General features: G+C 42.4%; 1 protein-coding gene across 1 annotated transcript in view; it reads right to left on the bottom strand.

The window, feature by feature from the left end:
• Positions 1–321: 321 nt before the first annotated feature.
• Positions 322–27,320, bottom strand: part of LOC119087997 (shootin-1-like) — a 38,250-nt gene continuing 11,251 nt past the window's right edge. The window contains exons 2-5 of the mRNA XM_037205715.1: positions 24,065–24,117; positions 14,592–14,652; positions 5,063–5,157; positions 322–751 (exon numbers count right to left, since the gene is read on the bottom strand). Of these exons, the coding sequence (XP_037061610.1) occupies positions 470–751; positions 5,063–5,157; positions 14,592–14,652; positions 24,065–24,117 (491 nt within the window). The 3' untranslated portion in view covers positions 322–469. The remainder of the gene's footprint in view (positions 752–5,062; positions 5,158–14,591; positions 14,653–24,064; positions 24,118–27,320) is intronic.

Here is a 27,320-nt window from a genome sequence, read left to right as displayed (position 1 = left end):
GTGTGTGTGAGCACACGTGCCTACACACTAGTGTGTAAAGGGTGCTCATGAGTGTGTGAGCACACGTGTCTACACACTAGTGTGTAAAGGGTGCTCGTGTGTGTGAGCACACATGCCTACACACTAGTGTGTAAAGGGTGCTCGTGTGTATGAGCACACGTGTCTACACACTAGTGTATAAAGGGTGCTCGTGTGTGTGAGCACACGTGTCTACACACTAGTGTGTAAAGGGTGCTCGTGTGTATGAGCACACATGCCTACACACTAGTGTGTAAAGGGTGCTCGTGTGTGTGAGCACACATGTCTACACACTAGTGTGTAAAGGCCCAAGGAGGAAGTCAGCTGTCCTGCTCCGTCATTCTGTGCCTCGTCCCCTGGAGACCAGGTCCTGTGTTAAGCCTGGGACTAGCTGGTGTTCTAACTAGACTGGCTGACTCCTGGGGATTTGAACTCAGGTCCTCATGCTGGCTCAGCAAGTGCTCTTACCTGAACCATCTCCCCAGCACCATGTATTCTCAAAACTCCTCGTGAAATTCTGATGTGCTATCGGTGCAGCCCTGTCCTGGCGGAAGCCACACTCACCTTTGATTTGCTTCTGACACTGAACTGACACACAGGTCTCCACCGCCCCGTCCGTGTCGGTGGCAGGATCGTCGTCATCGATGTTTATCTCCTCCGTTATCACATCTGGTCCCAACTTGGCCATGTACAACATGCTGATTCTTTTTAGGGTTTTATTTTCTTTATTTAGCTAAAAATAAAATGGAAAAAAAAAATGGCTATTTTATCAGCAGTCAAGTGAGTAGCTTGGACTTTTAAACAATGAATGAATTAAGTGTATTTTTTGTCTTACATATGCATTAACATTCACAATGCGATGTAACTGGTAACAAATAGATTACTCACGTGCTTTAATATTAAGTTTATTATTTCAAGTGAGGTCTCGTCCCTGGATTACATATAACAACAAGTGGAAATACATTGAGAAATACAAGGGGGCTAGAGAGATGGGTCAGTGGTTAAGAGCACTGGTTGCTTTTCCAGAAAACTGGAATTCAATTCCCAGCACCTACATGGCAGCTCATAACTGTCTGTAACTCAGTTCCAGGGGATGTGACATCCTTGTGCAGGCATGAATGCAGACAAAACTCCAATGCACATAAAAAAGGAAAGGAAAGGAAAGGGAAGGGGAGGGGAGGGGGGAGGGCGAGGGGAGGAGAGGAGAGGAGAGGAGAGGAGAGGAGAGGAGAGGAAAGGAAAGGAAAGGAAAGGAAAGGAAATACAAGGAATTCAGGGGCGGGCAGGATAGCCTAGTGGGTAAAAGTGCTTAGCCCTGAGGACCTGAACCCCAGCTGCAGGGCACTGGATACCCTCTTTTGGCCTTTAAGGCTCATCCCCAGAACTCATGGTGGAAAAAATGAGAACCAACTCCCAAAAGTTGTCCTCTGACACACACATGCGGGCTATCGAATGAGTACACCCACATTCATAGAACACACACACACACACACACACACACACACACACACACACACACACGGGAAGAAACATAAGACATTTAGATAAAAGACCAGCATTTCTAGCCATTAACAGTCTTAATAAAAATTGCTTTATTTCAAGTAAACTTTCTATCTGATGCCATGCTGAGAATATCAAACACAGGTCTGTTTTCCCAGCTCCCCTTCTTTTCTGTTCACCTGGTTTCTGTAGGAAGGCAATGCCATTGGCAACAGCTAATCAGCCAGAATTTGTGTACATGACCCACAGTAGCCAATCAGCTTTTCTCCAGAAATGTGAATGCTGGAAAAAGAAAAGACCCTCCACTACGGTACTGAGAGCAGAAGGGATCCCACAGTAAAATCCCAAAGCAAGAGACACACAGAGAGAGGCAGGGAGGAGCTGCAGGGAAAGGATCCTGCAGCCCCAGGTCCAGGATTTAAACGAATGAAGCCTCAGTGCATTATACTCGGACATTTTTGAGGAGTCCAAATTCATGCATTTTAGGGAAAGGATCTCATCACTATTATTTGTCTGGTTATAGAGGCAATCCTGTGCTACCCATTTGAAACTTCTCTAAATCCCAAGGCAAAAAGTAAACTTGCCTTCATCCTACACTAGCTTAACTCATTACTATATGCAAATTCACAGTGATTACAGTGGTCACAGTAAAGTGAAGAGAGGAGAAAACTAAATAGATTTGGATCATATGACTTCAAATACATGATCACTTAACAACTTAGCCCATATGCCTTACAAAACAGAGGAGCCACACTTGTAAGAAAATGATGAGGCCAAATTGTACCATAAGAATGTCCCATTTGGCTGAGCGGTGGTAGCACACACCTTTAATCCCAGCACTCGGAGGCAGAGGCAAGTGGATCTTTGTGAATTCAAGGCCAGTCTGGTCTACAGAGTGAGTTCCAGGAAAGCCAAGACTACACAGAGAAACCCTGTCTCAAGAAAAAAAAAAGCAACAACAGTAACAAAAATATTTCTTTTTATTTTTTTAGTTTTGTGTGTATGTATCTGTGTGGGTATGTGCCCAAGAGCATGTGTTCCCATAAAGGCCAGAAGAGGGTATCTAACCCCCTGTAGCTGGGCTTCTAATGAGCTGCCCAATACAGGTGGTGCTGGGAATTGAACTTGGGTCCTCTGGAAGAAGAGCACACACTCTTAACCACTGAGCCATATCTCCAGCCCCCTTAGCTCCATTTTTAGTCTTTTCTTTTCAAGTTCCAAGAGTTCATCATACATCCTCGAAAACAAATTGCATGTCTACTTTACAAAAGACTTCTTATAGATCAGGAGACAAATGTCGTGCACTAAGGGGCCCATTATAAGAACAGGCTCAGGGATAGGAAGCACAGTCAGTCACTGATGAGCAGAAACAGACCTCCCATCACCCAGCAGCTCTGCAACATACTAATGCCTACACCACACCACGGCTATGGAATAGTCTTAAGAAAATCCTGACGTTTAAAAAAAGACAATTACATCTCAAAGGGACAAATTCTTTCACCAAAGTCACTTTTTAAATCAAGAAAGGCTTGCATGCTGGGAAGACAGACAGACGAACTGGTGTGTAAAGTGCTTGTGTGCTGGGAAGATGGACAGACAGACTGGTGGGTAAAAAGTGATTTCAGTAAAAGCACAAAGAGCTAAGTTTGGATCCTCAGCGCCTGTGTAAAACATCAGGTACAGTGGAACATGACTGCGATTCCAGAGATGGGGCGGGGAAGACAGACAGGTCCCAGGGACTTGTGGCTAGCCAGACTAGCTAAAACAGCATGCTCCAGGTTCAGAGAGACCCTGTTTCTAAATATTAGGTCAAAAGTGATAAGAGGAAAATGCCTGAAGTTAAGGTGACCCTTGGGCTACAGAAACATGTACACATACATATCTGCACACTTGCACAAACACATACACACATACATATATACACACATACATAAACAAACACACATATCAGCACATGCACACATATGCACACACATAATACAAAAGAGGAGAAGAGATAAAATAATGTTTAAAGAAGGCTATGTTTGGACCAACAACTACAGAGCGTCACGAGGAAGAGTCATCCCCCACACACCATTCTCTGGTGTAACCACGGTCGACCTTGTCATAGATGAGATGACCCTGCTGAGAGCCACATATGCCCCAAAGGATGTGTACATGTGCTGACCTGAAGCTCTTTCCATAAACTGCCAGTCCCAAGAGGCAGGAGTGTGTTCATCTGAATATAGATAACACCAAGAAGATTCACAGAAACCAACCTGGTCCAAATACTTCGTTTCTCTGCTCATCCCAGAAGTAAAGGGAATGAAATGAGCATCCAGTATTGTGGACTGAAAAACTGGGATGTGGGGGTGAGCGAAAGTAGTGTAAGTGTGCCCTTTCCATCAGTGTTTTCAAAGTAATGACCCGTAATGCTATGCATGCATTAGGCAAGTAACAGGAAAGAAGTTACACAGGGAAATTCATGTTCTAGTTAAGCTCTGATTCAGTATCTTATGAATTCTAGCACAATGTCATTATGCAAACAATTAAGCAGATACCTTTAGCGAGCACACTGCTAATGCATACAAATTAATACATTTACTTATTTATTTATTTACCTATTTATTGAAAGGAGGACTGCAGTCACATCCAAAGAAATACTTTGGAGGTGAGTGGTATGGGGGTAGGGGGCACACAACTGGCATTACTAATGAAATTTGGTTGGAAATTGCTGTAATCCATTTTCTGATGGACCCAAAATACATAAGACAGAGATAAAAACATTCTTTAATAATAATGTAATTCTGATGAGACGGAATATAGAAAATTACACACTTGGTAAAATCATCAGCTAGAGGCAATCAGCGGTGCGCGATGGAGGTCACCTTCCACATGCCCTCCCTCCGCTTTCACAAATAACCACCTGAATAGTAAGGCTCGGGCTGACTCTTTCATCAGACTCCAGCAGAACTGTGCTCTCCGTGCTGTGTGTGCAACACCAGGTCACTCTCGGCAGTGTGCCACATGCCTAGACAGTGGGAAAGACTAGTCTAACAGTCTACCCCAAGGACTACTTCTCCCAGGCCAAATGGGCACAAATGCTGAGAACACACAAACACACACATACTCACAAACACACACTCACAAACACATACAAACACACACACTCACAAACACATACAAACACACACTCACACAAATACACATACTCACAAACATACACACACACATACAAACACACATACTCACACAAACACACACTCAAACACACATACAAACACCTCACATACACAAACATACTCACAAACGCATACAAACACACTCACACACACTCACAAACACACTCACAAATACACACACACACACCAACAGTCTGCTTTCATAGTCAGAAATGGGCTTTCTATGCAGGCAGATGCTTACAGAATTTCCAGGATTTGGGACCTTACACTTCCTTCTCAGAGCAGCAGAGAATTAGAAATGAAGCAGATGAGAAGCTGCACCTTAGAAAACCAAGTTGGAATACAGAAGCCCAGGCACAAGCCCCTGGCTTTCACAGGCTCACCTTCGTGGCCAAGGCTTCAGCGCTCTCTCGACACGTCTTCTCTATCTCAAGATGGTTCTGCATAAAATTTACTTCCTCTATAACCATGTGAGAGACTAGGAATGAAGAGAGAAAAGAGGCTCAGCATTCAAGGATTAGTCAACCATTCCAGAAGCCCACGCACTGCCCCATGACCAAGAATGTTTCAATTCTTCCTACAGCTAGACCTTTGGCCATGACTAAAAGTTCCTCAGAAGCCGCCTTTGATTAAATTTCATCTAATGTATGAATGTAGAAAGAAAAACACACCGAGTATGAACCTTCTCAACTATTACATATGTAGTATTTTAAAAGTCTTTGTCTCTCTCTGGGGTGTGTGTGTGTGTGTGTGTGTGTACATGCATGCCTGTACACCTGCATGTGGAAGCCACTGGTCAACCTTGGGATTCATTACTCACAAGTTATCCACCTTGTTTTCAGAAAGCAGGGACTCCCATTGGCCTGGGGCTCAGGGTTCAGCTAAGTTCTCTGACTAGTGAATTCAGGGGACCCACTTGTCTCTGGCTCCTCAGCACTGAGATTACAAGTACATCTCACCACACCTGGCTTTTTGTGTGGTGCTGGGGGTCAAACCTGGGTCCTCGTGCTTGCCCAGCAAGCATGTTACCAACTGAGCTGGCTCTCCTGTACCTAAAGTGTCTGTTTCTTATGTTGTGGTTTCCATGGCAATAGACGTATACTCAAGTAAACAAAAGAAGCTTCCCTCCATAAATAAAAAGTGACACTATGGTAGCTTTGGATTAGCGGGACATAATTTGTGGATCTAATATGAAAAATGAGCTCAGAAGAAATAAAGGGGAAATAAAAAAGTTGATCTTGTGGCTGCTTAATAACATAGAGGGCTGACTAAGTGTTGTAATATTTATCTTCAATAATGACAAGCTAGTTCTTGTTATTTCTTCAACTCCAGGTCAGGAAAGTGCACCACCAAGACTTACAGGCCATGTGATGAGAAAACAGGGGATCATAAATTGTTTATTGCAAAACCAAATATCATTAGGAGAAAAAGAAAAATCAAATTTCACTTGGTATTTTACCAACACTTGGAAAATCTTTTAATCTTTAGATTTTTTTTTTGGTAGCTGCTTTATGTAAATTCAGATTTAAAGACATGTTAATTCAGACCTGGAATGATATTTTGAAGATTAAACAAGAAACGAAAATGTGAATTTTCCCACCCACATTTCTAGTCAGAAGAAAAAAAATCTCAGAATCTCGACCTTAACTCTCCATATGCAGACTGACTTCCATTTGTTTGGCATGAAGGGAAAAAAATAAAGGACACCCAAATGTGAAACCCAACAAAGTTAGCAGAAAGCACTGAGCTCGTATGACACAAAGACAGATTACTTTTGCTTCATTTAAGCTTAATTAACCTGCAATTATGATTAAACTCAGGGGGAAAATTTTTTCTTTCTAAATTAAATACAAAAAAAATGTATTACTTCCTAAGTCTGTCCAAAGTTCTTATTATGTTAATATTCAAATTCATAAAGCAGAACTAAATGGCCAGAAACATCTCTAACCTTGACATTTTTTCAGGGGTAATAATCTGTTGCAAATGCGGGCCAACCAAAAACCACTTAACTAATTAGTAGTTGCAGTCACCGAGAAAAACATGAATCAACACTGTTATTACAAGTGGCACATTTGAGTGGCATCTAATTATGACTTGATGAGCGCGATACTTGCATTATCAACGTTACTACCGCATCCCATCAGGGCCTAAAAGCTGCTGATGGCATTGACTTCGAGAAACTCCCACTCAATGGTACTGCAGCACCCAACAATCGGCTTGGCAGGGCCCCCCTCACTAAATGACACGTTAAGCGTAATTACTGGTAGACATTGTAAATAAACAGGATTGGAAGTGAAAATTGTACCAAGTGCATAAGACACAATCTGACACATTGGAAGTGGCAGCCTTAATTGAGAGTTTCTTTGACTGCTCAAGATCATTTCAACTGCATTTCTCAGAGGACAGTGATTATAACTGTGGAGACAGACGGCATAATGGTGTCAGCATTGCTGACGGAGCAGTGAATTAAATTGTATCTGCTGTGGAGTGAAAGCCGTGATGAGAGGTACAGAGGCCTTAGTGGTCTTATCATTATAACACAATGGTCATGTTGTCATCAACCTTTCTGGCTCCAATTGAAAAGAAATGATTGTGTGTTGAAGCTCCCCCCCCCACCACCCCCCTTGTCCTCTTCTATCTCCTGTCCTGAATAGAACCAATTTTCAGAGAGCTATGAAATCACGCAATAGGTCCTAAAATGCAGCTGCTTGGCATACAAACGGGTCCCCATTAAACTGGAATCACACACAATATGTGTTTATACCAGAGAAACAAATAGAAGCTGAACACGGGCCAAGTTTATTCACACACACAAAGCCCATGTAGCTCTTCATCAATGTAATTGCCTTTTATATTGTAGTTTAAATAATAGGCTCTATTATTTCCTTAAAATCCTAATATTCCTGGCATTTTATCACTATGTTTACAAGGTAGGTTCTTCAAAAATGTGAAGGAAAGAGAAAAGAAACCTATACAATTTTTACAACATCAAATATTACTTTGAATTTTTTAGCCTTAACTACTTGACATCTTCTGCCACAATCTGGTATTTCTACTCTCATAACAAAAACATAAACACTCTGCATTTTTCATAGGAATCTGACTTTTTATTCAATAACATTCTTGCTTGTGAAAGTAAGGAAAAAAATCATTCTGCAGTTGAGAGGCTTAGGCCTAGCAAAAAATAATAAGGAAGAGCAGCCCTTATTTTCTGAACATTTTGTAAAAAGCTGTCCTGTGGTTTAACACTCTGTCTGGTGGGGGAGGGGTAGCTTTCCCTCGGGAAGGGAAACAGCAGAACATTTTAAACTGTGCTGTATTTTTAGTTTCAGAAACCCACCCAACACCAAAACTGACAGCATGGAGACCCGCGTGACAACTCCCTGGGTTCAGAAGAATATACAACAAGGGCCATTTACATCTGCTAAAAGTCAAGTCACACGAGAGAAAACAAAACTAATTCCAAGGTATGAATTTACTTGTCCTTTGTTTTAATTTTGTTGTATTTACAGTGCACTGTGGAGTTCAGAGGACAACTTGCTGGAGTCGGCCTTCTCCTTCTACCATGCAGGTCCTGGGGACTGAATTCAGGTCACTGGGCTTGGAGGCAAGCACCTTTATCCACTGAGCAATCTGGCCCGGCCTTATTTGTCTTTTCAAAGAATCCAGGTTTTAAAAAAACCTTTAGCTATTAATTTAATAATTAGGACTTTTCTCATATCTATGACTGGTCACTTTACCTATGATATTCCATTTTTGTATGATACAATGTTTAACAAAGAAAAAACAGGCCAGCAGGGCACAGTGATAGACACCTTCAACTCCAGCATTCAGGAGGCAGATGCAGGCAGATCTCTGAGTTTGAGGCCAGCTTGGTCTACACAGTAAGTTCCAGGCTAGCCAGGACTACATAGTGAAAGCCTGTCTCAGAAAGAAAAAAGAAAAAAAGAAAAAAAAAAAAGATAGGAAAGGAGCCCTAAGACTGTTGTTATGCTTTTGAAACAAACAAAAATTTACAATAAAATATTCATTGTCAGTCAATTGTATAGCAATACAAAGACTAACATTAGCTTCATTGTAATGTCCTCAGTCAGGCCAGCGTGTTCACAACAAGGACTTGAGTTGATACCTGCTGGACTGTGGCTACAGGAGGGGCTCATAGTACTATCTTCTAATTTTTCTATCATTTTGAAAATTTTCATAATAAGAAAAACCTTTAAGGGATGGGGATGTAGCTCTATGGATAGAGATTGCCTAGCGTCCAGGAAGCCCTGGATCCCATCTCTAGCATCTAGCACTGGGAAAGCTGGTACATGACTGTAATCCTGTTTCTCATGAGGTGGAGGCAGAAAGATCAGAAGTTCAAAGTCATTCTCAGCTACAAGGAGTTCAAGGCCAGACTGAAATACATGAGACCTCATCTCAAAAATAAAATGAAATTCAATAAAAGTAAGGCTTCAGGAACTCACATGTATAAGTATATTGACTGTTATTTCTACCAGTCTGAGTGAATTAAAAAGTTTCTCTCCTCAAAATACTGTACTCTTATATACAGGCAGCAGAGAACACATCACATTGTAGGGTTTGGGGGTTCACTTAATAAATTTTTGTCTTCCACAAAATATGCCATTTATTAAAACAGGATTTTGTTACTTTTTATAAAGCCCTATAATTTGCTCTGTAGACCAGACAGGTCTTGCTCCTGGCCATCCTCTTGTCTCTGCTTGTGAGTGATGGGATTATAGGCATGTGCCACCACACCCAGCTGGGTTCACGTATGTCTGGTTCTCTTGGACTTAGAACAACATGACCTACAAAGTCGGTCCTTTAGTTTGAAAAGCGCTGAAGACGGACACTGGGTCTGCTACAGAACTGCTTATCATTTACTGAGACTGCCTGTGTCTAGCCTTGTCCTAAGATGTGTGTTCCTATGAATTCTCAGAAACATTCCTACAAAGTAGATGTTATCCTGGCATTTTATCTGAAAACACTGGGACCAAGAGAGGTAAAGCAACACTTTCCAAATGCAGCTCTGACTGATAGAGCCCAGCTAAACCCATTCTAGGACACTCCTGTGTTCCATGGTCCTTTAAAACGTGTTACAGTTGAGGCTGTCAACTCGAATGACCTTGTTAACTGAGCGAGTCCTTTCCACATTCCATCTTCCACAATAGGGCAACACACAGGTGCACTGAAGCACAGGCCCTGAACACAGCAAACTCTTTTCTTCAACACCAGATTATTTAAAAAGATTCCTGCTGTTGTTGTTGCTATCGGCACTGGGGTTTTTGTTGTTTCTGATGTTATTCCATTTTGTTTTGCTTTTAGATAGTGTCCCAAACTCACTATGTAGCCAAAGATGAACTTAATCTTCTAATGCAGCTGCTTCTACCTTCAAAATGCTGAGATTATAGATCTGCACACCACATCTGATTCATATGGCTCTAGGTATCAAACCCACGGTCTTGTACATACAAGCCAAGAATTCTAAACATAACCCAGGGTCTACCACCAGAGTCTCATGCACATGAAGGAACTTTACTACAGGAACATGGCTTCTCTCTTTGTGTGGAGAAACTCAGAGACAGGCTAAGGGAGAGCTGGCAGAGGGCCAAGAATGGCATGGCGCTATGGCCAGAGTTGCATTGCTCTAGGAAAGGAAAGCCAAGCCAAGCTGAGCAAGGCCTGAGCCTCACTCGGCAGATCTTCCCACATTTTGAGAGGTAGACCCTGTGAGTAAGCATGATGGAGATTCCAGAGCAGCCAAGCAAATCCCTAGAGCCATGGGAGCTCCACATTCTCAGGGTTAACAACAGGACTTCACCTGGCAGCCCGATGACTTCAGAGGCTCGATGGCCATGGTCGCGGCAGCAAGCAGTGTGTATTGAGAATTTAATGTATCCCAGCTCACAGGGGTGAACTCTTTCCTTTTTTCTTTTTCTTTTTGTTTTATTTTTGAGATAGGGTTTTTCTGTGTAGCCCTGGTTGTTCTGGAACCCGCTCTGTAGACCAGGCTGGCCTCAAACTCACAGAGATCCATCCACCTGCCGCTGCCTCCCTAGTGCTGGGATTAGAGACATGTGCCACCACCGCCCGGGGTGAGCTCTTTTATGCATATTTTCTCACTTTATTCTCAAACAGCATAAATGCAAAGCAATTCACCCCAAATTTACTAATGCAGAAACTTGTTCAAGGATACTTGGGCTCATGCCCAATAGAGCTCACACTGAAGAAATCAGCAATGTTCTCTTTCAAATCTCAAATTCTACCCTCTGTTCAAACCATGAACTATTTAGCTCAAATTCAGGTTTTTGTTGTTGTTGTTTTGTTTGTTTGTTTGGGGTTTGTTTTGTTTTTCGAGACAGGGTTTCTCTGTGTAGTTTTGGTTCCTATCCTGCATCTCGCTCTGTAGACCAGGCTGGCCTCGATGCCTGGCTCTGCTTCCCAAGTGCTGGGATTAAAGGCGTGCACCACCACCGCCTGGTTCAAATTCAGTTTTTTTTTTTTTTTCTCAAACCTGTTTTTATTTTTTTGGTTTTTTGTTTGTTTGTTTTAAGATTTATTTATTTATTGTGTATACAGTGTTCGGTCTGCATGTGTGCCTGCAGGCCAGAAGAAGGCACCAGATCTCATTGTAGATGGTTGTGAGCCACCATGTGGTTGCTGGGAATTGAACTCAGGACTTCTGGAAGAGCAGCCCGTGCTCTTAACCTCTGAGCCATCTCTCCAGCCCTCAAATTCAGTTTTTAAAGAAATAAAATTTTCTTTTGTTTTGAAATAGGATGGATTCAAACTCAACCAAATATTCAAGGATGGCCTTGAGCTCCTGGTCCTTCTGCCTTCCAAAGTACTGGATTACAGGCATACACCACCATGCCTAGTTTTCATGTGGCACTAGAGAGCCAAACCTATAACTTCGTGCATTCTAGGTAAGCACTCTACCAACTGAGGTACATCCCTAACCCTCAGAAATAAAACTTTATTTATTTTTAAGACTGAATAAAGAATTCACATTTGGCTGGGTGGTGGAGGTGCATGCCTTGAATCCCAGTACTCGGGAGGCAGGGGCAGGAGGATCTCTGTGAGTTTAAGGCTAGCCTGATCTACAAAGTGAGTTCTGGGACAGCCAAGGATGTTACACAGAGAAACCCTGTCACACAAAAAAAAAAAAAAAAAAAAAAAAAAAAAAAAAAAAAAAAAAACTGAAGGGACAAAAAAAAAAAAAAAAATTCACATTTGGGGCCAGCAGGACGGCTCAGTGGGTAAAGGAAACTTACCACCAATCATGATGACCTGAGTTTGATCTCTAGAACCCCCATGGTAGACAGAACAGACACCCACATGTTGTCCTCTGACCTCCACATGTGTTCACACACTCACAATTAGCGTACAAAAGTATTCTTTAAAGAATTCACATTCTGACTTCCTGCCATTCGGACTTTAACCAGGCTTAAAAAAAAGTAAAAATTAAACACATCTAACAATAGCGACTATTGTGTTAGCATTTCAAAGAATCCTTTCAGGTCCTAATCTGAGTGCTCATAGAACGATCAGTGTATTTAGAGGAAAAGCCACTTTTGAAGGGGCATGGTAGGTGAAAGCAATGTGGGAAAGTTGTTTTCATTCCTGCTGAATACAGGAAGCAAATCCCCACCGCCTACCTGTATCGAAACGTGCTGTGGTAAACAACCGTAGGAAACCTGAACCAGGCCACGGCACACAGAACACCACTCCACTATCAATAATTCAAGCACACTAACTAGCCACAATACCCATGGGCTTGCTCTTTCCAAGTGTATTCATTTGGATGCCATCAGCCCTACCTAGAGATGAGGAGGTTCGATGTAACTGCCACTGTCCATCCACAGACCAGCGGTATTTCTGTCATAGTCCTTGTGTTCCACAGACAGTAACACCCACAAGATTACCCTGTGATGGTCTCTGCTGTAGTCAGATGATGAAATAAACTGGCTGGTGAAGTTTCACTACTGCATTTACAGTTGTTCCATTTTTCAGGATGGTAACATGTCTTGCTGAGTGCTCTGCCACACCATGCTGCCTGACTCCAGAGCCTTGCAGAATGATTTAGAAAGGTCCAGCTTGCAAGGCAGGGGATTATTTTCTTGCAATGTCTAGTTCTTTGCCCATGACATATTCCCATATGACACTTTTGGATCTGATCAGCTATGTTCTGACTTAGGGGATAAATAACAGATTTATGTCACATAAAAAAATAACAGCAAAAAATCTGGAAGAAAATTACTGTTGCTTTTCTGAGGACATAACTCAGTGAGAGTGATTTTAAACACTCCAACTCTGGAAAAAAAAAAATGGTAACTGCTCTTTGCTCTTTCCTTAACCATTCACTGAAGTCTAAGTGATGTGTAAGTAGTTCATATAATTAATATACACAGATTGATGAGTGGGGGATAAGTATTCCCTCTGAAACCATTGCCACCATGGAGGCCATGGACATACTCATAGCTTCCTGAAGTCTCTTTCTGCAGACTGACTGACTGACTTGAAGTGCTGGGACTGAAACCAGGGCCTCCTCACACGTGCTAGGCAGGTGCTACCCGCCTGCATCTCCATCCTCTCCTGTTAGAGTACATTTATAAATATGCAGTAAGTGTTGGCAGCTATAATGCCCAAATCTGCATAAATCCTGACACAGTTCCTTTTCCTTGAACAAACCAACTAACCTAAGAAACGAATCAGACTTTATAAAGACATGAGCATCTGTCAGGAATTATTGATAGTACTTTAAAAAATAGAGGGGTTGGGGATTTAGCTCAGTGGTAGAGCACTTGCCTAGCAAGCACAAGGCCTTGGGTTCAGTCCTCAGCTCCGGAAAAAAAGAAAAAAAAAGAAAAAAACAATCAGCAGGGCAGTGATAGCGCATGCCTTCAGTCCTAGCACTCAGGAAGCAGAGGCAAGCAGATGAACCAGCCTGGTCTACAAAGCAAGTTCCAGAAAAGCCAGACTGTTACAGAGAAACTGTCTCGAAACCCCACCTCCCAAAATAGAAACAATGATGAGAGAACAAAGTTATAGCACCATATTACTATATAGATGATGTATTATATATATTCCAAATAATGTGTGTAAAAATGAGCTGCCCCAAAATGTGCAGAGTCCAACAATAACAAATCACAACATATTCACATAATACACCACAGTATAATGAAAACGAATTACAGCTATGATATCAATATAACTATATGACAGATGAGACCTTAAGCACCAAAAAGTCCTTCATATAGTTACATTACACACATTATTTCATGATCCATATGGTATAAACAAAAATATAAGACCATGAAATGACAGGCTGCATATACAGCTGTGGCAGGGGTTGGCCTTCGAAGACAGGGAAGGGTAGGATACTATGTTATAGTTTATATACGTGTGCGTGTGCGTGCGTGTGCGTGTGCGTGTGTGTGTGTGTGTGTGTGTACTATATACTATAGACTAAAAAAATAATTAGAACTGGCCTATATTTCTACTGACACACAAAGATATTTACTGAAAGAAGAAAGCTATAAAATGGAATCTAAAATATGCACTTTTCTATAGAAACACGTATTTCATAAAGGAAAGGCCACATAGATAGAACATAAAATATTAACTTTACCTTTTCTCAAGGAGTCTAGGTAACAAGTGAACTTTGTTTTCCTTTGATTTTTTCCCACAAGCTTACATTTTTATAAGACATTTATAGGATATTAATGCTTATTCCATTACTTTCAAAATCACAGTGATGCTAGGACTTTTTTTTTTTTTTTTTTTTTTTTTTTTCAACTGGGATGGTTTTCTCTTGCTAAGACGATCATACGCCTTCAGCTTGGTCTCAGTGTGCTCACACAATCCCAAAGCCAAGTGATTAATACTTCACTAGAAGTGCTTACATACTTTTCTGAAATTCTTCCAGTTTTTTAACAGCTTCATCTCGCTCTTGCCTAATCTTGTCACACTGGAATGAAAGAGAAAAAGAAGCGTTAAATTCATATGATATTTAACTGTAACAAGGTGAGAAGCAACAAACACACACAGCATCAGCACTTTTTTCTCTTTTCCCCAGACACAGTGTCTTTGGGGGGTTGGAGAAACGGCTCAGTAGCTTCCAGTGCATACTGCTCTCGCAGAAGACCCCCGTTCAGTTCCCAGCACCCATGCCAGGCAGATCACAAGTGACTATTTCCAGCTCCAGGAGGACCTGGTGGCCTCTCCTGGCCTCCCAGGGCATTGTACTAGGATGCACAGCACTCACTTAGACAGACACACACAGATGCATAATTAAAAATGAAGTTAATGTAAAAAACCTTTCCACAGCCCCAGCACACCCAGTGTTGGTACTGCTCACCTAGCTAGAGATGCATACCGTTACTCAGCTGAGTTTCTAGGACTTTCTAAGATAAGCCGTCATTCACTGCTGGTTATCTCCTTGGTTACAGACCAACTGACTATCCTTCAGTTAAAATGAACTCTTCCTTTAAGAAAATACATATGGCCTGTTCCACAAAAGAATCACTAAGCTCTCAAGTCTGTCTCAGGGGTAGGGAGATGGCTTAGTGTTAGATAAGAGTGCTGGGTAGGCAAGGTTGAGGATCTGAGTTCAAATTCTCAGCATCCATGTAAACTGGATGTGGGGGATGGAGACAGAGAGACTGCACGAGACCTGGAGGAGAGTGACAGAGCATGACACCTGATCCTCTCCCCCTTCTCTGTGTGAGTATGTGGGCACCTGTACACTCACATGCTCAAAACATACACCCTTACACACACATCTCTGTCTGTAGGACACACCCATGAAGGGGACACCACACATGTAACAGGTGCACAGGCCCTATGTCCCCATAAATGAGTCAGGCTGGACTAAAGATTGTTTTCATCAGAAGGTATGCTGTTTAAGGTTTCCTGTGGGAATCCCTCTGTAAAACACAAACAACCTGTCTCTCCGAGTTCCTAGCTCCAGTTTAACAGATAAACTACACTTATCGTTGTGGTTTCTTATGTATTCAAAGTTCTCTTCAGAGCACGGGATTCTCACACCTGAGTGAGCAACAACAGACCATACAACCAGGAACTGTGACACTGCCGGCCCGCTGTTTCTGGAATGCTCCTCTTACTTTCTGTAACTGGCTCCTGTTTACTTTGGACCTCCCCCAAACTCCCACCAGGCTGCCCATCCCACTCCAACAATGCACAACAGAAGACACAAATAGAATCCAAATTTCTGATGAGACCAGAAGACTCCAGTCTGGTCACCTAGGGCAGCACAGCTGGCGTTTACTTCCTCACTGATTCTCCATTTCACCAGCTATCATTTCTGCAATACAAGGTCCCCTGAAGAAGATTCTTCACCCTTAGGTGGTGCTCCAGGGTGCTGCTATAACTTCAAGGCATTTGAGTCTCCCACGTGCCTCTCAAAATTCCATTTACAGGAATTAAAGGTGTATGCAGTCCCCACTTCTGTGCCCAGTTTTCACTGAAACTTGATGAGAATGCAAACATGGATGGGGCTCAGCACTTTACCTAATCAGACTGGAAACGGCCTTCACACACCAACCACCAACAGGACTCCCGTTTCCTGTTCAGAAATATTGTGTGGCCTTCATAGGCAGGCCCGGTCCAGCAGCCCAGAGGGAAGACTTGATGCCAGTACTCACTGCTCTTAGGTAGACACTTGGGTTAATAACAGACCTCAGGCCAAGGTGCAGGGAAACGATTCTATAGAGTCTTACACATACTAACCTCTAGTTGCTGACAGACACAAGCTGTCTCCCAACCCCAGCTGCGCTCTCTCAGGGTCTTCGTGATACTTTGCTTTCTATTTTCTGCAACCACATTATGATAGAACTGGCAGCCGCTGAATTTACCATCTGCTAGGCTGAAAGGCTGAAAGGGTGGGAGGGGTTACACACGCAGCAAATGCAGCTTACTGATTCTACGCCTGAACTGATGGAAATACGAAGGGTGCACTCGTCTACCAAGCAAGACTGCAAACATCCATTTACAGCATCATCTCAGGAGAAGGCGGAGACACCCTGCAACCTTTCTCCTGGTCTACCAACACAGAGACATTACAGTGAACACAGGCTCTGCAGCAGGGTTGCATCTTTGGGCCACAGAGACGACCCATCCATCCTACCCTCTCCTCCACCCTGCTCATGCAGCTGTCCCATCTGTAAAGACCGTCTCTTTTTGTGTTGAGAATTGCTCATGAAAACTTTGTAATAGCAACAGATGTTCTTTGGACGACATCACTTCATCAGGAAGCTCAACAATTCTCTGTAGCTCAAGGCTGGAGCTGAACCCAGCAGCCTGAGTGCTGGCTGCTCCAAGCAAACCAAATAATGTTACAGTGAGTCTGCAGAGGCTGTTCTGACTCTTTAGAATGTGGTCGATTGACTGGAGGTTGGTTTTGGTGGTTTTGAAAGCCCTTTGTAGAAAAAGCCCAGGCTACTTTCCAGATCTCATTGTTAAAGCTCATCTCAGCCTGTGAAAGCTCACCTGGCATGTGAAACCACATCAGGATCTGAGAACACTTGTCAGCTGGGCTGCTGCAGAATGTCCTTCCAGCATGAACTGGTATCTTCCCTGCTTGCTCTCCATCTACCTATCAGCCAACACTGTCGACATAAATGTCTCTTTACCTAGGTTCAGTAGAAGCTCTGGACTGATGTAGACAAGATTTATAGTTGGCTGTGTGTGTGATTTATGTAATTAAAACCTCAACATTCCAAATTGTGTCTGATTTCCACTAATATCATCTGGGCACACACATGCACCAGAACCGTCAACTAGTAGAAAGGACAGTTTGGAACCCATACACCATCTCAATGCACCTTCAGGATAGAAGACAACAGACGAGTAGGCAAACACCTTACAGCTGACTGAAGTGGAATTCTGAGCCATTGTCTCCTGGAATAATTGGATGTCTCCGTGCACCAAACAAATCTACCCCTAGTGCCAAGCACTGTGCTCAGCACCGACAGGGGCAGGGTGGGGAACATTCTAGACTCCGCAGTTTCACAAAGCTTAGGATCCACCAACAAAAACCAATAATGAAGAGAGCAGGGTGTAAGTACCCAGAACATGTGGTACAAGACAAGAAGACTGTAGACTTATAAAGGCAGAACTCGGGCAGTTATACTGCCTGAAAGTAGGTTTAACCCCACACATCTCTTTTAGAAGTTCATTCCTCTTATATCCTGTAGCCAGAAGTTTCTCCAGTCCCGCCCCACAGCAATATCCCAGTCACACTATTTTAAAATGGAAACTTACAGCATCAGAAAGAACTAGACATCGGTGCCTGTTTTAGAATCTTCGGTGGGGTAGTGAGAGGACCGCCAAATCTATTGTTCCATCTAGGTGAGTCTGGCTTCTCTGGCCTGTGCTTTCTGGATGTGTACAGGCTTGTCCTTCAGTACATTCAGTCATTCCCACTACATGGAATTCCTTTTGCTCCATTTCTCTTTTGGAGTTCTCCTTTCTTCCAATTCAAAGTTCTTTCCCTCCAATTTTCACAGGCGATAAAGAAGGAGTGGCCCCCCCACCCAAGCTGTCGCACGGCACTCTCCAAAGTCTAGGTATTGTGTGTGTGATGGAAACACATGTCATCAGAACTGAGACCCTCGCTCTTTGTTTCTGGATAGATTGCTGTTAATGAGAGACTCATTTTCACTTTCAAACTGCTAAGTAATTACTTTTTCTCTGGCACAACCACTTGCCACTCCATCTCAAAGAAGCCGCATGTATGTGGATGTATTATGCATGAACAGTTAGCATAATGGATGCAGATCTTGCTCTCTAGAGTGGCTTCTTTATTGATTTTTTTTTTGAAAAAATAATATACTTGGGACCTTCACCTCTGAATATTACACGAGAGGATGAAATTGTAACAATAGATACCGAGCCAAGATGCAAACACTATCATATATCTTGCTTCTCGAAACAGGTCTTGGAAGTGTCTGCCTCGTTCTCTTCCATTCATTGTTCCTGGCAGGCTGACAGAACTGCCTGATGCACTGACAGTAGCTCACCCAAGCGACTTCTAATCAGCCACTCAAACATTTATGCATTTCAAAACTCAGTCTCTGAACATAATATTAAACATAAATACTATCTAATGGTAGACATTCTTCTATTATACAGATCTCCTTCTCTCTACACATAGTGCGCGCGCACTGCGCGCGCACACACACACACACACACATCACCAACCCCCTGAGAAATGTGAATGCCATTCCATTCAAAGTTCAATGAGGCTCCCCAACCCCACATAGGAAAGAGGGGAAAAAAAACCCTAATCGGTTATGACAAAGATTTCGAGCAAGTTACAAGAGAAGGTCCTTTGACTGAAGTGGGATGACTAACATTTGAATATGGTGAGGAAGACATACTAAAGAAGCACATTTTGTTCGGTTGATTCCAAAACATACACTCATCTATTTTTGCATGCCCCAAATATAGATTTAGAAGAATTTGTTAACACCAACGTGATAGGTTCTCTGTCTTTTTTCACATACTGCTTGCTTATGATACCATTTGGAAAATGGGCAGAAATAATGGAAAGAAGAGTCCATTTCATAGTCCCCACTTACCCTCATGCTAAAGGACCAGAAGACACACATAAACAATCTCAAGGCTGTTGTTTTACCAAAACCCACAGCACGTGCTTCTTTCCTGTTTAATGTTGAGATAATAATAAATTTTCTTGATTGATGTGACAAGCACAGAGGAATACACAGATGGTTTATTTCAAAAAACAATTCTACTTGTAAGAGAGCTAGAAGAGACTTAAACGACATTTAAATCCATTATTAAAAGAGACTAAAAGTTTGCACATGGGAAAAAGCAGGGGTCGTGTCATTTTGTCTTTTCTCATCCCACCCAAACTAGAGAGACTCAGACAACAATGGCAATATCACAGCTATCTGTCAACTGGTCTACGTGCCCTCATTAGTGATTTTACTAAAAGGTAAAACTTCCATTTATTTTCCTTTATGGTGACCAGAAGGCATTCAGCCAAAGGTTTTTTCCTTCAATCACTTTCCTTACAAGCTCAAACAAATTCTGATTCCATCTTTAAAGACTTCTATTAAAAAAAAAAAAAAAGAACCACAAAATGGTCAGCATCCATTGTTGGGAGGGGAAAGGGCTACAAAGGAAAAGTTAAAACACTAGTCCAGAGTTGGGGAGATGGCTCAGCAGGTTAGAGCAATTGCCTCCTAGCCTGATGACCTGAGCTAGATCCCTGGGTCCAAATGGTAGAAGGAGAGCCCTGGCTGACTCCAGAAAGTTCTCATCTGACTCTGCATATGTGCTATGGTATGCATACTCATCATATACATATACATATACATACACCAAGTAAATTAATATAAGCAGCAACAACAACCATTGGTCCACCCCTCAATCTTTTATTCCTCTTCTTTGAGTTCATGGTGCCAGAACTTATATGTGTATACATACATATGTGAATTTTTCTAATAAAGGATTAATTTTCAGTTTTTCAATACAAACTAATTGATGGTATAATCATGACCCAGAAAAAGTACTGGGTGTAATAATTTGCTGTGGAAAATTCATACATTAACATTAAAAAACGGCTAGAGAGATGTTCAGTCAGGAAAGAGCTTGCTGTCCAAATATGAAGACCTGAGTTTTACTCTCAGGACCCAGATTTAAAAACAAAAGAAAACCCAGGCATGGTGGCACACATCTGTGACTCCAGAGCTGAAGAGGCGGAGCCTAGTGGACCCCAGGGGCTTGCAGGCCAGCTAGCCCAGCCTACTTGTGAAGTTCTAAGCCAGGGAGAGAACACGCCTCAAACGAAAAATGACAATACCAGAGGAATGATACCTGAAGTTGCCCTCTAACCTCCTCAAACATGCAAATGCCTACTTGCACACACACACACACACACACACACACACACACACACACACTTAGTAAAATAAAGCTAGAGTCTTTGTGGAGAGTCAAAATACCCCCTTAAGTTTACCTGTTTGTCAAAGAATATGGAGGTCATAAGACCAAGGTTCAAATTCAGAATCTGTCACTGACTACCTGTAGGTTCTCAGGAAACTCATTGTGTCTCAAGTCCTTATGTGTGCTTGTGTAAAACGAAGCTAAGACAGTCTGAACCATTTTGTCATGGAGATAAGAGGGCACAGAAGTCTCATAGTAGTCTGTAAATAAAGTGGTTTTGAGCACCTGCCTCCTCTGCAGAACCTACATCCACAGGGACGTGGCAGCAGCCACCAGAAGATCTTACCCAGAGGAACCAGATCTGCTGTCTCTCCATCGAGACAACAAGGCCTGCCAGCAAGGATAAATAAACTTGCAGACACACAGTCGGGAGTAATACCTTGCCATTTTCCCCCCTTCCTCTATTTTGCCAAATTTCCTTACATTGAACTAACTATGACAAAAAGGAATTCTTCCAATGACTATCCACAATGGATTTAATTTAACTCTAGGCTGGGACCCCACAGAGGAAAGATGGCTGCGTGTATTTGTTGATGTAGACCGGATAAAGCTCATGCGGCCAGGCACAAGAAAGTGCTTTCCCAGAAAAAACAGTGTCTTCCATTTACTGCCTCCGGAACTAAAGCTGCTTTTACTCATTCTATGTCGTATAAAAGGCTTTTATTATATGCTTCTCTCCTTTGTAACACCCCCCACTTTGGGGAAAAATCTGCAGTAATAAGCAAGCCAGTCTTTTAATAGAAGGTAAACAGAGTGGGGTAGACTTAAAACCACTCACTCTTCTTTGTTTTTCCCAACACACAGCATTCCATATTGCTTTCATTTCTTTTCTTCTCACTTCTGTTAATAGTTACTTTTAAAGAATTAGGACAGAAACGGGTCAATAATGCCTACAGATGCTGCAAATGCGTCAGGCCATCCTCTGCTCAGAGAAGAAGTAAACAGTTTACTGGGCTGAGGTCATTCCCAGTCCTCCTTTCAACCAACCTATAATCCCATGTGCACCACAGACAGTTCACTACAAACCGCACTCAAGGAGGTGGCTCTGAGTTAACAGTGGGGGTCACACCAACAGGGAGAGCAGGGGTTTACAGAACCACTCCTTTTTAGGGCACTTTGAGGTCTACAGATAATCACAGATTAAGAAACAGAAAAGAGAAAACAAAGCAAAGCACACAGTTTCTTTCCTCTTCTGTTGCAGGGTTTTCCTTCTCTTCCTTTCTTGACCACATGAAGACATTCCAGCTTCTATCCCTCCTCCTATTTTACTTAAACATACTTTTCATTTATTCTTATTGTGGGTGTATGACGTGTGTGTGTGTACGACACAGGTATGTGTACATGTATGCACTGGGAATCAGTCCTTACTTCCTACCATGGATGGTGATCAAACTCAGTGTTTTAACCTGCTGAGCCATCGTGCCTGCTCACCTTATGTATTTAGACAAGGTCAAACCGTCCTCCTGCATGAACCCCTCCAATGTTAGCCCAGCAGCAGATGCTTGGCTCTTCCCCTCCCTTTAGCCCAAAGGCAGATGCAATGCAGACTCCATCAACCTCTTCCCGGAGCTGAAATCTGAGCAAAGGGCACTTTAAAATTGTGAGATGCCAGACACCAGGGTCAAAGCACACCCTCTTGACTATTTCACATCCCTGGGACTTCTGTGTTTGGGGGAGTTAAGGCAACAGAACTGAAAATCTTCTTTTCAAACTATTCTCCATGGCCTTCTCGCCTTAGAAAGATATATGTATCAGCTTCCTTTTCGAATGGAATTTTAAAAATCATCTACCTTTCCCCTGGTAGCCTGAGAGAGGAAAGGAAATGAGATCTCAGAGAACACCAAAGAAGAATTTACAAAGGCACAAAGGAGGGGCCGGAGAGACAGCGCAGTGTGTGAAGGCAGTTGCTGCTCTTACAGAGGACCCAGTTCAGTTCCCAGCACTCACACTGGGTGCCTTACAACCACTAGGAACTCCTCTGCTGGCCTCTTCCAGCATCTGCCCTCACATGCACATATCCACATATAGACACACCTATGCACATACCCAAGATAAAATAAATATTGTTAAAAAGCAAGAGAGCCTTAAAGACTAGGTTTAAAATAATGATCTAACAAGCAAATATAACTGTATCTGAGCTAAAGCACCTGCCATTACCACCACCAGTCAAACTATGCCTAGGCGGCTGGCAAATCTAATGATTGAAAAAGTCTAATATGATTCTTAAGAGCTCAATAAATTAAGTACAAATATGCTGCAGATTTTATAACTAGTTAGCTGCCTACTAAGTCTTGTTGTAACCCTTGTTCTGAAATTAGAAAGATGAGACATCATAATCTCATTCTTATTAAAACCACCTCAGGCTGCTTTATTTATTTTCTGACATTTTAAAAAATATTTTGCCTATCTTATTTGATAAAAGCACTTTTTCATTGATTGTAAGTATGAAAAACCCATATTTACATTTTAAATTTATATATAACTTTCATTTATATTTTAAAACAAATCCATAGTCCGTGTTCTTCTATCATATTTTATGTTTCCTATTAAGTTCCTCCACTTTTCTATTTTTCCCCTAGATTGACAGGAGGGAAAATACACATGTACATACAAGCATGTGCATGTGTGCCCATGCACACAAACATTCACAAATCTCTGCTTTTTGATATGGAGTCTTAGTCTATAGCCCAGACTAGCCTCAAACTCATGGTAATCCTCCTGCCTTAGCCTCCCAAGTGCTAGGATTACAGTCTTAAAGCTCTCATACACAGAAAACACTCCTAAATCTTAAGTAAACATTTTTAGAGACAAAAAGGACAGACATTACAAAAATAAACAGAATTCATTTATTTCATAGTTCAAAACAAAACTTCCAGATCAAAATATTCACCCTACTTCCCCTGTACTCACACAGGGTGTTTTTCAACTTCTAGTTTATCATTCACACAGACAGCAGGAGCAAATGCACACAAGTGGTGTACAGGGATAGCTGGGTAAACAGCAATGCCTAGCTCCCTCCAGGACCCGACAAGCCTGGGTCCTACAAGCAAATGTCTCCAGCCTTTGAGACCATCACCAGCGTCCCAAGTCTGACTATTAGGAGAAAAGTACAATTCTTGAGGACTTGTGTGGCTTGGCCCAGTGCCTTGCTACACATTTAGCTGCAGACTTAATCTCCCAGGGCTGTGCCTACTGTGGCATGCCTGCTATTCTTTACCATCTGGAGCCTGGAGTTGATATTAGCTTGAACCACACATGCAAGAGAAAAGAAAAGAGAAAAAGGAAAAAAACCTCTCTCATTCACACTTAACTGAAATTGGTGGCTGAACAATGCATTATGCTGCCCAGGCATTCATGCTTGCAAGAAAAGGGAGGGGTACAGTACGAACCTTCTCCTTTGTTTTCTGGTTCTCTGCTCGAAGGTCTTCATATTCGCCTATTGCTAAAAGAAAAAAAAAGCGACATTACAACTCAAAAGTTCATTGTGGGAAAACCTGTGAACTCAGCTGACCCCCAGTAACGCTTCACTACATTCAGCCGAGTGGAGAGACCACCAAAGGGCTTTTGCTTTCAAGGCTCTGAGCCCACCACACTGAATTTCAGAGTCATCAGGAAAACCCACAGGCCAGAAGTGACATCTGAAAAGTTCTCTCTGTGATCTCAGTACTTGCCTTGTGAGAGCACTCAGGCCCCTGCTCTGCCTCCCAACACTATCCACCTGGGTGCTAAAATCAGAGGTTTACTTAGAAATTAAAGTAGGCTTGCACACTCAACACAGTATCATTTGTCTACTTTATTCAGAGCTGAAGGTTTATGGGCTGGACATTGGACTGAGAATATCTGTTTCCAGACAAGACAGGCAACCTTCACTTCACTGAGGTGGGAATGCAGATTCCCAGACATGTGGGGAAATGCTCATGAAGTAACCTGACCTCACCCCCACATTCATATTTTAGTAAAACACCATTTTTAGGCCTCCTTGGAGTTGAGCCTATGAAGTTTGGGACAATGGCCTAAGATAACAACGAGGCAGAGCATCTTAGAGCAGCCTAGTTAGTTCACCAGCCACTAAACAAGCCTGCCACTGAGAGCTAGGTTATTACTAGGCTGCCTGTTCACCTTTGTAAAACTTTTAACTGGGATTTATCTTCTAAGAGTAGCTCAGTTTTCTTTAAAAAGGGTTCCTGTTCCTATTAATAATCTAAAGACAGGAATAAAAGCCTGGGGTCAATAACTTCAATAGCATCCCAGGGTGACACATGCCTGTAATCCAGCATTAGGAAGACTGAGGCAGGAGGATCCACCCTGGCCTCAACAACCCTGCTTAACCTTCCCTCCCTAAAAAGAACATCCCGTATTACCTGGTCATCAGCTCTAGCAATGCATGCTTACCACAAGGGCAGAGGATGCCCAGAAACAAGCCCTTCACATGGTAAGGGACAAGCAGTGGCCGAAGGGCTGGGGACTGACGGCAGAGCTAGAACCGTCAAGTAAGCACTGAGGCACAGACTCAGAGAAGCCACACACCCACCCGCGAAGTCTCCAAGCATTAGACCTCTCATGAAGCAGTTCTGAACACACACAAAGACAGAGCGCTTCAGAAAACACGTTTTCAACAGGAAAGAGTGGATGATGTACAAAATGAAGCCCTCGCACCCGGGCTCCTCAGCAACGCTCATCACACACATCCAAACAATGGAGTGTGAACCAAACTGCCCTAGGATCTAGGAAACCATTGATATGTACCCCTTTAACAGAAACAAACAAAACCCAAGAGATTTCTAAATACGCATTGATGCTAATAGGTAGCAGACTACGGTCATGGCCCCAAACATCATTATTCTACCTAATTAATAGAGCTTCAAAACATAAAGATAAAAATATTTTATTGACAGACTTTGACTTAAACTAGTTAGCATTTAAATACACCTGCAGGGCTAAGCAGATGCTTCTGCTTGCCACATAAATGTGAAGAATTTAGCTCAATTCCCCAGAACCTACATAAAGATGGGCACAGCAGGATACGTCTCTAATCCCAGCATTCCTATGGAGAGATGGGAGGTGGAGATAGGAGAATCCTTGATAGTTTGAGGGACAACTAGCCTGCCACATACAGTGGTAAATAACAAAAGAGCCCCTATCCCCAACAAGGCAGACTGTGGGGACTGACCCCCAAGGTGGTGCTTTGACTGCCATGTATGCCTGTATCCACACACATATATATATCAGACTCACACACAATTTTTTTACTTAAAAAAATTTAAAGTATCTATAGATGAAATTTAAAAATCAAAATTGGGCCAGTGAGATGGCTCTTAGGGCAAAAGTACTTGCCACCAAGCCTGATAACCTGAGTTCAGTTTCCAGTGTCCACACGGTGAAAGGAGAGAACCAACTCCCACGTTGTCCTCTGACTTCCACATGTGCACTATGGCATGTGTGCGCGCACATGCACACACACACACACACACACACACACACACACACACACACACACGTGCATACGCACACACACACACACACCAAAATTGATTTAACACTGAATTATTAGTGACCTACTTTACTGACATACATATAAACAGTAATGGCTTATAAAACTATAATCTTGTATTGACATGAAGAAATAAGATTTTTTTCTATTTACAAGATCAAATAATGGCTTGGAAAGCTTTTCTAAAATACTCACACCACGCTCCATTATACTGCCAATAGACTCAGACAAAACACGGTAAACTCCTAATTGCTGGCTCTTTGTTAAAAGCATTAATTAAGAACCCTTCACCTATAATATTTTAATAGAAACCACAGAAAAGATGCTTTCTTTCTTATAACTATGTGCAACTGTAACATAAAACAAAAAGCAAGTACTTAAGTAAGGGAAAATACAGGAAGAGTATAATGACCTTGGCCACAGTAGGGATAGCAGGGGGATGAGTCACAAAAGGAATGGAAAATGTTTATTTCTTTGAAGTTAAAAAAACAAAGCTCACTCCCAAAACAACATTCATGCACACACACAAATGCATACATATGAATATGTATCATCCTAATTAAGGTATATTGCTGTCATCATCAAGGAAATGGTCTCTATTACTAAGGTACTTCATTTTTTAAAAATTATGTGTCTGTGTGTCTGTGTAGTCTCCTGCAGAGGCCAGAAGGGGGCACTGGATCACCTAAAGCAGGAGTGGGGGGTGGTTGTGAGCCACCTGATGTGGATGCTGGAAACCAAACTCAGGTCCTCAGCCATTACTGTTTATATGTATGTCAGTAAACACAGAGCAAGGGCTCTTCACCTCAAAGCCATCTCTCCAGCCCCCTCAGCTACTTCTTCTATGGCATGTTAAGAGGCTTTACAGAAAGCATTCTTTTACTGCTTCAGAACTGGCTAGCAGTTTGAAACATTTAAGGTCAGTGTGCACAGCTCAAGTTTGGCAAGAGCTCTCCTTTGAAGCAGTGCCTCACACAAACGGGACAGGAAAGATTTCACACCTCAGTTTACCCGCTTTACATATGTGACCATGTCAGACAGAGCAGTAATTAGATGAGCACATATTGGCCAGGAGTCCCAGAGCAAGCCAGTTCATCGCACTGAGCCTCAGCTTCCTGGTACGGATTTGGTAGTCTTATCCTGGGGAGTAAATG

This window comes from Peromyscus leucopus, chromosome 1, assembly GCF_004664715.2.
Source record: "Peromyscus leucopus breed LL Stock chromosome 1, UCI_PerLeu_2.1, whole genome shotgun sequence".
Taxonomy (NCBI): Eukaryota; Metazoa; Chordata; class Mammalia; order Rodentia; family Cricetidae; genus Peromyscus; species Peromyscus leucopus.
This window is presented reverse-complemented; position numbering and strand designations above follow the sequence as displayed.